Genomic DNA, 12,427 nt, shown 5'->3' on the forward strand with positions numbered 1-12,427 from the left:
CCTGGCTGCCTACCTCCATGAATTTTCACATTTTCAGACTTTTACAATGCAACCTTAAACACAGTTACATCCTTCTAAGTTCACTGACATTAATGGACTTAGAAGAGCATTAACTCTCCTTAGGATAGCATAGTTAGTCACTCTGCCCCAAATTCTCAGAAGTCACACACAGGTGTGCGTGGTGACTCTTCTGTATTTCTCATTGATAATGTGTGTAGCATGCATAACAAATATTTCCATGCATGTAGGTTCCTGTGCACAGATATGCAGCTGCAGATCCACAAGTTTCTCCACACAAAGACTGGATCAATTGCCAGCACTGACCAATTTAGGTTTATACAAATATTTTGGGGCAAAAAATATATTGAAAAATACATTGTTTTAATTTCATGCTTGCAATGTTAGGGCCATCCTCTGTATAAGAAGACTGAGTTTTGCTTGCCTGTACTTTTTTCATATGGCCACGTGGGAAGAGGAGACAGCCGCAGACATTCTTTCTCGCCTACCTTAAGACTGTGTTGTGTTCCACTCTACACACTAGCCCTTTCCAGAGCCTAGCACCACATGTGCTCCTCCTGACAAAGCACCAACTTATTTTCTCAAGACAAATTTCTGCTGCGGGGGGTCGCGTGCCTGCTTCTTTCTTTCGTCACTGTGGTGTGAAGAGACTATTTGTTTAAAACAAACCCCCAACCCGAGTCACGAAGAAATACAGCCGCTTTTCTGACCAACCCTACCTTGCCACACCCCCCTGAACAATCCTCGGCGTTCCCCCCCTTTCTCTCTCGCTGGCAATCTCCGTACAGTGGGGAAGTCCTCGCAGGGTAATTGGGTCCAGATTGGATACGTTTAAATATTCATGAGGCTGGCAGAGGACGGGGGGGGGGGTGCTTTGCTAGTGGTGGTAAGGGTGGGGGGCGGGGAAGTGACTAGTCCCTGAGTGCTGCCAGTGAACAATTCTGGGAAAGAGCGGGAGAGGGGGAGCGAGAGGAAGAGGGGGAGCATGTGCGATGAGGAATAGCTGTGGACCTTACAGGCACTGTTAACTGCCCTGGCGCGCGCGCGCTCTCGTGTGTGCGCGCGGTGTGTGCGCGCGCGCGAGTGCGAGAAAGAGGGAGGGGAGGGAGTGGAGAGGGTGGGGGGAGAGATAAGAGAGAGAGAGAGAGAGGAGGAAAAAGGAGAGAGGAGAAGGAAGGAAGGAACAACAAGGAAGAAAGGGACTATACAACCATGCTGTGCTGTATGAGAAGAACAAAACAGGTAGAACTGAAGATTTCATACTTTCTTGCCGCTGAGAAATTCCTAGACTCTTGGATGTGGCTTGGGGTGCTGAGAGAGATGAGATGCGTGCAGGAAGCGGAGGGAGGCTTTCAGCTGATTCTAAGCCACGGTGCTTTTGCAATTGTGTATGTGCATGTGTTTGTTTAAAGCATCTTTCCACTGAAGGCTTTCACATCACACCCTTTCGCTGAATGCGGGTTTTTTGGGGGGTGGGGGGTGGGAAGGCGGGTTGCCTGTGGAGTCTGGGTTGGGAACAGGGAAGCCTGAGAGAGAAGGGGACACCCTTTCCCTTTCAGACACCTTTGGGCGGGGGACCTGTAGGAAGATGCCTTGAATAGGATCGTCTGTCTTGGATTTGTAGGGTGTGGAAATGAAGGGGAGGAGGGCGAGACAGACTCAGATGTGGTTCTGTGGGCTGGGGATCTATACTTGCTATACCACCCCCCCAATTTTCTGAGCGAACGCAGACCGACATAAGGATGCTTTCTGTCTGTGGTTTCTTGATTTCATAGAGATTGAAGGGCACGGGCTCCCAGAGAGCTGGGATGATGGGCGGTATTTTCTTCTCTTTAGTGCAACTTGAATGCATCAATCATTTCATTTTCTTGTCTTTCTTTTAAGGGGTGACAGGGGCAATTAATGGAATGGAAACTAAATTAGCTACTAAAGGGGGCGGGGTGGGGGTATGGGGTTGCCTCTCCAGTAATCCCTTTCCTACCAGGGGCACTTGGACAACTGAGCACCAGCTGGTAAAGAGACAGGACCACGCCTCTGTTAGCTGTGAGCTCCGATGGGATGGGAGAGATGGGAGCAGTACGAACTTGATGGAAAACCAGTTAATATCTTATTGGTTCCATATGGTTTGGGATTCTTTTTTTAGGGAAGGACAGGGTGAAAAAACACCTCATTCTCAGCTATTGGGGGCAAAAGACAAAATAAAAACAAAAACGAACAAGATAACCTCCTGCCCCTCCCCCATCACACCTTCATATTGAACTGATTCAATTCCAGAGTACTGCAGATCCTTCTTGGTGGCTGATGTGATTTCTTAGGAATTTACTCCAAATATATTCAAACTAGGGTGGGATTTTGGCCTTTGATGTTTGTAAAAGGTTTCTGCATATGTGTAGGAATAATACCTGTTTTCAGGGCTAACTCTATAGACTGCTTGTAAAGCAAATGGATGGCTGCTTCTTTCCAGTATATCTACTCCAGCAAATCAGAATGCAATGTTATCGAAAACCAACTCTTTTGGGAGCTTTAATGGTTTTGCTAGTTCCTTTAGGATACTGTTGTGTTTAAATACTGACATATAAAAGGCATTTGTGAGCACTGTTGTTCCAAAGCTAAGAGACAGTGATGTAAACTGTGAAGGGTGGGGCTGAGAAATGGGAACCCCCAGGTGCATTAACATTTTTCCCTAGTGCACATTTTAGATGTTCCCCCATTCCTGATACATTGACTATTAAAAACCCAAAGTGGTAAACCCAGAACATGTTGCAGCCAGACAGCAGAGCACATTTGGTTGGCATATGTGGGATGAAAAGGGAGGGTGGAGGAAAGCAGACAGAAAAGGGGGGGGGGGGAGAACATAGCAGTGAGTGGCAAGGGCTTAGCAAATTTTACAAATAAGGTAGCAGACTCTGGAGGGTTAGGAAGTGACATGCTGTGAGAGCCATTTTCACCAGCTGGGCTGCAGAACACATGGCCAAAACCCTGCCCACCTCACTCCATACAAGCTTATATTATTTTCTGTTTTTACATTTTATCTGTTTTGATATGTGTATTTATATATTGCTGGCAGATAGATCCTTAAAAAATCACCCACTGGCTTAGTCACCAGCCACACCCCTTTCCACACCCGTGTGGCTAAATCTTCATAGAATCAGGCATACATCTGGCATATACCCCTGTGGATACATTATTGGAGATTCAAGTCTACAGCCAACAATCTTGCCCATTTTAATATCCACATCTGCATACAGTTTGATGCACATACTTTCTTAGACACAAAGAGACACACCCATACACATATATACTCCATATCTAGCCATATACATATTCATTCATGGAATCCTAACTGCATGCTGGTGCACACATGTGCAAAGCAGTATTCAGACACACCCATGCCTCCATACATTCTCCATTCATGCATTTGTACAGCATACACACATAAGCAGAAATTACACTTACAAAATATACTGGTACATTAAAAAGTTGGGAAGCTAGAGCCAGCACTATTTTGTACAAACTTTAACTGTGAAAAGAAAGGAGCATCTTCCATGCTTGCATTCTCTTCCTTATTCTTACAACCATCATAGTAGGAGTGCTAACAAATGACCATGATCTGAAGAGGATGTTTCAAAAATATAGCCGGGCTTATTACCAGGGGAATCCCTTTTTGTATTTTAGCAGAAGAGCAAATAGCAGAAATTCTGGAGTCAACTGTTTTAGGTAATATGTAGATGTACATCTCCTTTCGTCATGTAGATTTGTGTTTACATGTGTCTCTCTCTGCACCCAAAGTCATATGCATGGCATCTTAAAAGGATGGATATTAGGGGGGAAAAGGAAACTTATTAATGGTGGAAACATATATTTCGGTCATGCTGTTCTTCCCTCCCTCCTTGCACATATGTGTATAGATTGTATGTATCTATAAATGCAGTTTCAGTGCATGAAGCTACCTTGCTGGCCTTGTTGAGGAGTGACCCAGATTTTTGACACTCCTATAGCCCTCAAAATACATTGTTAAAATGTTGAAAGTGTGGCAGGTGGAGAGTAGAATACTGGAGTTTGGGAACATCTAGCCCCTGCAATCTGTGCTTGGAACTCTACTCTGAATGTATCTTATGAACAAACAGCTATGCAAATTCTGCATTGTACTTCTATATATTTGAACAGACAGACAGTATATGTGTGTGGTGGTAGGGAGTGTCCTAGCTTTGCCCTCTCGTAGGAGAGATGATCCTATTGTGAGTCTGGGCTCTTCTGATTAAATGCACTATTGCTGGAGAGAAAGAGAGGTTTTGAACCCTGCCACACCCATGAAATCAAAAGAAGGGGAGGAGGTGGAGAAAGAGAGAGCCTGCATTTCTTTCCTCCTCCACAGGAGCAGCATAGATAAGCAGAACTGTATCTATAGATATGCTATTTAATGCAAGTGGAGAGGAAGGCAAGTGTTAGGGGACCATTCTGGCAATTACCAGCCAGATAGTGCAGTGCCTTTTAACACCAGGAGGCAGAAAGGTGGAGAAGAAAACTGAAAGAGAGGAGTAAGCACTGTTTGAACATACTTTATTGCTTCTGGGTATCTCAGACTTCATTGGAAAAAATATCTTAATTATGCTGTATAATGCAGAGACTGCAAACTTGCGAGGCGTGTGTATATCTTTAAAAGCTGGGTCAGGGAGGGGAGGGGCAGGAGTGAAGTCATTTTCCTTCAGGGGGGAAAGCATTCTGAGACTGATTTCCAGCTGGTTTAAAGCAGTATCCTCACAATAAAGTCAGCTGAGTTGTATCAGTTGACACCAGCCGTGATCACACCCAGAGTTTGTCTTCTAAAGGGTGACATGTCATGTGGCTTTTTCAAAACTTTTAATTTCAGCCCAAGACAGGTTCTTGAGGCCTCACACCATTTTCCTTTGATATTGTCTGCACAGATTTCTCTTCAATTTGGTCTCTGCAGCAGAGAAATGTTCACTTTCAGCTCTTCCCTCACAACTCTCTGAACTCCTTGGTTATTACAGAAATGGATTTTTTTCATAAATCACTCAATGTAACCCAATTCTCCATTGTACATATAAGTTTCCCAAGAGGCTTAATTGAAAGCTATTCTTCCAGCAAGGAAAACAGAACCATAACGGTTAGTGGAAGATGCCAATTTCTGTTTGCCAGAACAACCTTCCCATCAGTTGTGAGAACTGCCGGCAGATTTTTAAAAAGCACCCACAAAGTGGTAAGGGGTTCTGAAGAAACTAAAGTCAAAAGCAGGTGTACATTTCCCTCAGCTGAGCAGGTATTTGTGAGTGCAGAAGAAACCATCTTTCAAATGAGGAGAAAGGAAGGTTTTCCTATGCCGGTGTAAGGTTTTTCAAAACTCACAAGTCCACCTCACTCTTCTTTAGAGTAAAGATATGGGCCAGTACCACACAAAGATGATGTGTGCAAACTGAGGCCCCCTCCCCCTTGTGTAAAGATGCAATGATGATGTGATTGCCTTTGGGACAATGATAATAGATTATGAGCTCAGTGTACATCCTCCTGCTGGAGCCATCTAATGCTGTCAGGTCATCTTTCCCCCCCATAGCAGATTTGTTGAACATTAAGACTTCTGCAATCTTGTTGGCTGTAACAGTCACAGTTTCCCCCATAACCACGGGGGACAGGATTCCACTGGTCAAATACCACTGATCACACAGTTTCAGTCTGTCTACACCTTCTCAGTGCTGAAGTGTGTGGATGATTCCAAGACCTTGTATATATGTGTATATATAAATTATTGTTTTTCTCAAGCCAGCTGTTGGGCTTGTGTGGTAACCAGCAGGTACCATGTGTTTCACACTGTGTAGATGTGTACAGCCCGGGTGCTTTTCCTGCCCCATGGTGTAATGTTTATGCACAAATAAAGGCTTTGTTTTTATAACACACTATGGAGGTATAAATTAGCAAAAGGTTGGAGGGTTACCCCCCCTCCCTTGATCTGTGAATTTATCACCTGCAGGCTCCCTCATTCTGCTATGAGACAGTGTGTGTCAGCTGATAGTGATGAATGGGTTCACATACCTTCAGGGTGGACAGTTTTTCAAACCAGGCATTTGCATATCTGCCTGATTCCTGATAATGGAGGCCTAATTTTCAGAACTGCAGTGACTCTCACATTGACTATTCTTTGTATGTAGAGTTTAGGGATGCCAGCCTCCAGATGGGACCTGGGGATCCCTCATAATTACAACTCCTCTCAAGATGACAGAGATTAATTCCTTTGGAGAAAATGGCAGTTTTGGAAGGTGGACTCTGTGACATTGTACCCACTGAGGTCCAGATACTCCCCAGGCTGCATCCCCAAAGCTCCAAGAGCCAGTTTGGTGTAGTGGTTAAGTGTGTGGACTCTTATCTGGGAGAACTGGGTTTGATTCCTCACTTTTCCACTTGCACCTGCTGGAATGGTCTTGGGTCAGCCATAGCTCTGGCAGAGGTTGTCCTTGAAAGGGCAGCTGCTGTAAGAGCCCTCTCAGCCCCACCTATCTTACAGGGTGTCTGTTGTGGGGGAAGAAGATAAATGAGGTTGTAAACCACTCTGAGTCTCTGATTCAGAGAGGAGAGTGGGGTATAAATCTGCAGTCTTCTTCTTCAATGAATCTCCAGGAGTTTTCCAACCTGCATCTGGCCACATAGTCCCCTGCTGGTAGCCAGGGAGGTCCTGGCAACCCTATTAGGGTTTGAGAGGTAGAGCAGAGATCTGTGTTCTTGGAGTTGTATGGCACTGTAGTCTTCTGACATAAGGGCTCTTTAATATTTTGGTTCAGGGAAGAATTTTTAATGTAAGAAATAAAATAAAGCAAGAAGACAGAACTTGTTCATACCGCATTTCAGACACCACCACATCACATGAATCACCGGCTTTTTAGAGTTACTTCCGAAGCCAGACCAATTCGCCCCAATGGAAATTAGCACTGCTGTAAAAGTTTCTGTGCAACCAAGACGACCTATAGTTCATACTATTTCGTTATCTTACTGCTGTAATGTGAATCCCAACAATCTAGGTTCAGTTTTGTGGGTGCAGCCATGCCACAGAGGCCAGTGTATCAACTGAGCCTAATAGCGCACTCTTAAGCAGAGCTGCATTCATATATCTTGACTTGAATGCACTTAGAAGGATGTAATTCTGGTTTAACTAACTTACTGTGACATGAGTTCCCATGGGCAACAATCAACTTCAGCAGACTTAGAACTCATTTGCAGGAGCTTCAAAGCATGAATAGTAAACAGTTGCCAGAGCTCCAAATTAGAGATTTACTTTCTAGAACCTGAATTCTGTTGGGAGTCCAGTAGTATCTTTAAGACCAATGGAGTTTTATTGAAAATGTAGGCTTTTGTGTACTAAAAGCACACTTCATCAGACAATAGTATTGGATGGAATTCTGCGTATGAAAGCCATGTTTTACAAGAGTGGTTCAGTAAAGAACTTGAAAAGATACAGAGAAAGGCAACAGAAGAATATGACTAGCTTTCCATATAAGGAGAAAAAGTTGGAGAGTTTTCAGACCAGTTCTTAGTGAGTTAGGGTTGCCAAGTCCAACCCCAGAAATATCTGGGGGCTTTGGGGGTGGAGCCAGGGGGCTTTGGGGGTGGAGCCAGGAGACACTGGGGTGGAGCTAGGGGGGAGGGGGGAAACGGCGCCGGGGAGCGTGGCGAGCCGCCCCGTCTCGGAGCGGGTGACGCCGCTGCCGCCTCTTCTCCGCTCGCCATGGCTGCTCGTCCGAGATGGGCTCAGCCTGATTCAGAGAGGAGAGTGGGGCGCCGTGGAATCAGAGGGGGGGGTGGAAGCGGGCCGGGGGTGTGGCGAGCCGCCAGTCCGGGTCCTAGAAGGGCCCGGATTCGCGGCTCGCCATGCTCCTGGCCTGCCTCACCCTCCTCTGCGCTGCTGCCGCCTCTTGGCTGCTCCTCCGAGATGGGCTCAGCCTGGGCCCATCTTGGAGGAGCAGCTGCGGTGGGCGGGGAGGGGGTGGCAGTGGCACGGCGCGGCGGCCTTGCCCGCTCTGGGATGGGGCGGCTCGCCATGCTCCCCGGCGCGGTTTCCACCCCCTCCCCTCGCTTCTGTTTTTTTGGGGAGTGGGGGAAGAGGGTGGAAATCCTGGGGTCCCCCGCCAGGGCGGGAGGGTTGGAAAGCCTATAGTGAGTCTTACTGAGTCAAAATGCTATCAGAATGCAAAGCAAAATGACAAAAAAAAAAATTTAAACCCCTCCCCCCCACATTACTATAGAATATTCAGAATTTCTTCTGATTGATATTGTGTGCAAAACTAAAAAGAGTCTGAAAAATGTCACCTATCTCATCCACCTGAACTTTAACTAAGCCCCCTTTAACTATACACCTAGCCACATGGGAGACATTTTCCTGTGGTGCTAAATCCTGTGGGTTGAGCTGTGTGTGTATATACTACAAAAGTGTGAATGCATCTGAAATGTGACTCTTTGCTATCTGATTGCTACCTTCAAGGTGAAGAGTGCAGTGATCAGGATGGGAAAGGCCTACTTGACTGGCCCATGTGGTTATAGGATATGTACACATGTTGCAGTCATATGGTATAGTACCAAAGGGAAGCATTTGCCAAGCAGCTTAGTAAGTATATGTGTTTTGTGGTGGATTTTTTAAGCAGTGCCAAAAGGGCAAGAAGGGACACCTCAAAGAATGTGGGAATTAAAAATTGCCGAAACGCCATTCAGAGTTGCACATTAATAGAAAGCAGTAATGATCTGCACTGACCCACAGTGGTAGAGCAAGTTACTTTCCCTCTTCTTTAGGATCTTGAATCTTCCAAAAGACTTTTTCCTTAACCTTCTGAAATCCATAATGGCATGTGGTGTAGGAAACTGAATTTTGCAGTTTCACATAATTCCAGAAGTGGAAGACATATGATTTCTTTGCTACTGGTTTTCAACAAGAAATTTCTTTGCACCTGCTCCCCATATCTCTTGTGTCAAATGTAACTGGAACATCGTAGCTGTTTTCTTGTGGTGTAATGCAAACAGCTGTGGTCTCCATGTGAATTTGAAATTATTCACATGGGTAGAGCCCACCTTAGGGTTGCCAATCCCCAGGTGGGGGCAGGGGATCCCCCGGTTTGGAGGTCCTCCCCCCGCTTCAGGGTCATCAGAAAGCGGGGGGAGGGGAGGGAAATGTCTGCTGGGAACTCTGTTATTCCCTATGGAGACTTATACCTATAGGGAATAATGGAGAATTGATCTGCGGGTATCTGGGGCTCTGGGGGGGCTGTTTTTTGGGATAGAGGCACCAAATTTTCAGTATAGCATCCAGTGCCTCTCCCCAAATACTCCCCCAAGTTTCAAAAAGATTGGACCAGGGGGTCCAATTCTATGAGCCCCAAAAGAAGGTGCCCCTATCCTTCATTATTTCCAGTGGAAGGAAGGCATTTAAAAGGTGTGACGGCCAGAATTCCCTTTAAAGTTCAATTATGCTCGTCGCACCCTTGCTCCTGGCTCCATCCCCAAAGTCTCCTGGCTCCACCCCCAAAGTCCCCAGATATTTCTTGAATTGGACTTGGCAACCCTAGCCCACCTTCACATGGATTGACAAGCATTTTGCTCTGAGTCAGGTGCTGATCAGATGGGAAAGACCACATGATTGGTTCTTACCATGTGATTAATTCATACATAGTCCACAGTCAAATAAGACTGTATCATCGGAAAGCAGTTGCCATGCTACTGCGGTTGCTGTATATAGGAGCAGCTTGCTTGTTCACGTATTTATTTATACATACAGTGTTTTTCTCCCCAATAGAGACCCAAAGTTGCTTACAACATTCTCCCCTTTTCTTTTTTTATCCCCACAACAACGCTTTGACGTAGGTTAAGCTGAGAGTGTGGCATATTTATTGTATATATGCAATAGAACAGTCTGGTCCTCTAATATCTGTGTGACTTGGTTTGGTCCTATCGGATGGAACTTTAGTTTCAGTTTCAAGTTTTTGTACGCTAGCTGAAGTTCTTGGTTTTGGAGTTGTCTCCTTGCAAGTAATCAGTTAATGTTCTGAGCCAGCTTGTCTCTGCTGAATGGACTTAAGAACAGGTGCTTGAGTGAGTACCGTAACCTGGGAGCCCACAGCCAAAGGGGGACATTACAGAGAGAGAGTGACTGACCCAGAGTTATCCAGAGAGCTTCCATGACAGAATAGGGATTTGTACCTGAGCCTCCCAGATTCTAATCTGATATTCTAACCATTATGCCATGCTGGTTGATGGGTTTGTCACTGGATAGAATTGCTGATCATATCCCTGAATTCACAGACTAGCTACATTCATGCAAATTTAAAATGTCAGTGGCTTATAGAATTAAGATAGTAAGAATATTTATCTCCTGGGGGAGTTCATAAACTTCACTTTACCAGGAAAACTCTTTTCCCTTTTAGACTGCACTTTAGAAGGCTAAATAGAGATGATCAGCCAGTTACACATTACGGTGTTTCCATTTCACTCCTCTTGGCTTCCTAGTGATAACGTCTCTTTGTGCATGCCACTGTTTGTGTCAATGAGCAGTACCTCTCTAATTCACATGGGGATTCTGAGTTTTAATTTACTTAAAATTTGCATAATTGTTTTGCATTTTCAGATGGAAGGTCAGAAATGGTCCCACAGTGGGTCTTTTGTGAATGGGGAAAAACCCACAATTTTGTACTCAGTAATTTACAAAAACATTAATTACTGCATATAATATACCGTCAGACAAGTGGCATATTTACGGGATACAAGAGCTGAGCCCTTGTATGGGAAAAGATGTAAGATGAGGTGAAGGAGAACCCCTGAATAATTAATTAATACCCCCAATAATAATATTTTTCATATTGAGTAAAAATATGCTTTGTCTTCAAACAAAGGAGTCTGTTGTAAAACTGCCGTTAGAAACTAACTCTATCGCCCACTGGGTGTGAGCTCCAGCTGTAAAATTAGATAAGGGAATAGCCTCCTACAGGCGACTTGCTGTATATAGATAAAGGGGGCCACGTCATGGAAATTTACTAGGAGTCCTGTGAAGGCGGGACCTTTGAAATCAGATAAGCCTGTGTGGCTGCCTGCTTGTTTTCTGGATGAATAAAGTGGTCTGTATGTAGAATGATTGTAACTCAGTCATTTTGGGGGCCCATGCCCGACTGGGTTCTGCTTATGGTACCATAAAGTAAATCTCACTTCAAACCAGTAAGTCTGTGCGTAGCTTGTTATTTCTCTGCTTCAGAGGCTTTTCGCTCTACAGCATCTGTATTAATGGGGCTTGGGACACTTTTCTGCTCAAGAACCTCATCCCAGCAGTTTTGGAAGGCAATTTTCCACTTTGTTAGACTTCGTCTTTGTAGACAGTTTCTTTCTTCCCTCTTGCCATTATGCGGACAACTCATCCTTTTCATTCATGATAATGCAACATCCCTGTGGGGAAGCACACCCATTTGCTTATGTGGAAAAATAACATTAGGAAAATATTGATTTAACTGTCTTTAGTGCAATAAAGGTTTTGTTCTTTTTGAATATAGTGAATAGCACCATCTCCTCCTGCTCTTCGTTTCCTCCCACATGCCCATCTGTTATGCTTCCTATTCCCCCCCCCCCTCCTTGTATATGATTCATAATTTTAGATCATTTATCGCTCATGCCCATACTACTTAGTCAATTGGTCTTTCTCTTCTTCATTGGCCCTGTCTTTTTTGACTTCTAATGTCTCTCTCATGGCCTTCCTCTGAAATGACGTACATAGATCAAATTTTGTCATAGTGTCTTGGGTGAGTTTTTTCCAGCTTGAATAAATTTGTGCCCACAGGCTTAGAGGAATAACTTATGTAACCTATAAGTGATGCTAGGACCATCAGGAATCATTCTGAGTTAAAGCTGTGGTTCAGTTGGAGAGAATATGCCTTGAATGTGGAAGGTCCCAGGTTCAGTCCCTGACATCTCCAGTTAAAAGGATCAGGTAGGAGGTGATATCAAAGACCTCTTCCTCATAGCCTGGAGAGCTGCTGCCAGACAGAGTGCACAATTCTGACTTTGATAGACCAATGGTTTGATTCAGTACAGGGCTGCTCTTTGTTTGTACATTTAATAGGGTTGCCAGACCCTTGGTGGAGGCAATGGATCCCTGCCCCAGGTATCATTTCCAGCTGCTACAGGCCTATGGCATGACATCTCTTCTGCAGAGCCTTTAACAGAGACGTTCCACCAGGCCTATGGTTGAGGACAGCAATGGCTCACTAGCAAGCCTGGCCTCCCATGTCCTCCCCCCTGGGGAAGAAGATAGAATGTTATTGCCATCTAATTAGTTTGATTATTGCTGTTTTCACTGTTTAAATTTTTTAACTTGTGTGTGTGTATATATATTTATATAAAAATTGTATTTACAAGTTGTTGTTCACTGTCCTGA

At 44.7% G+C, this 12,427-nt stretch overlaps 1 protein-coding gene across 1 annotated transcript in view; it reads left to right on the forward strand.

Moving 5' to 3' along the window:
- Positions 1–990: 990 nt before the first annotated feature.
- The window catches only part of GAP43 (growth associated protein 43), a 95,768-nt gene continuing 84,331 nt past the window's right edge, over positions 991–12,427 (forward strand). The window contains exon 1 of the mRNA XM_060234653.1: positions 991–1,260. Coding sequence (XP_060090636.1) covers positions 1,231–1,260 — 30 coding nt within the window. The 5' untranslated portion in view covers positions 991–1,230. The remainder of the gene's footprint in view (positions 1,261–12,427) is intronic.

The sequence above is a fragment of the Heteronotia binoei genome, chromosome 3 (assembly GCF_032191835.1).
Source record: "Heteronotia binoei isolate CCM8104 ecotype False Entrance Well chromosome 3, APGP_CSIRO_Hbin_v1, whole genome shotgun sequence".
In the NCBI taxonomy this organism is placed as follows: domain Eukaryota; kingdom Metazoa; phylum Chordata; class Lepidosauria; order Squamata; family Gekkonidae; genus Heteronotia; species Heteronotia binoei.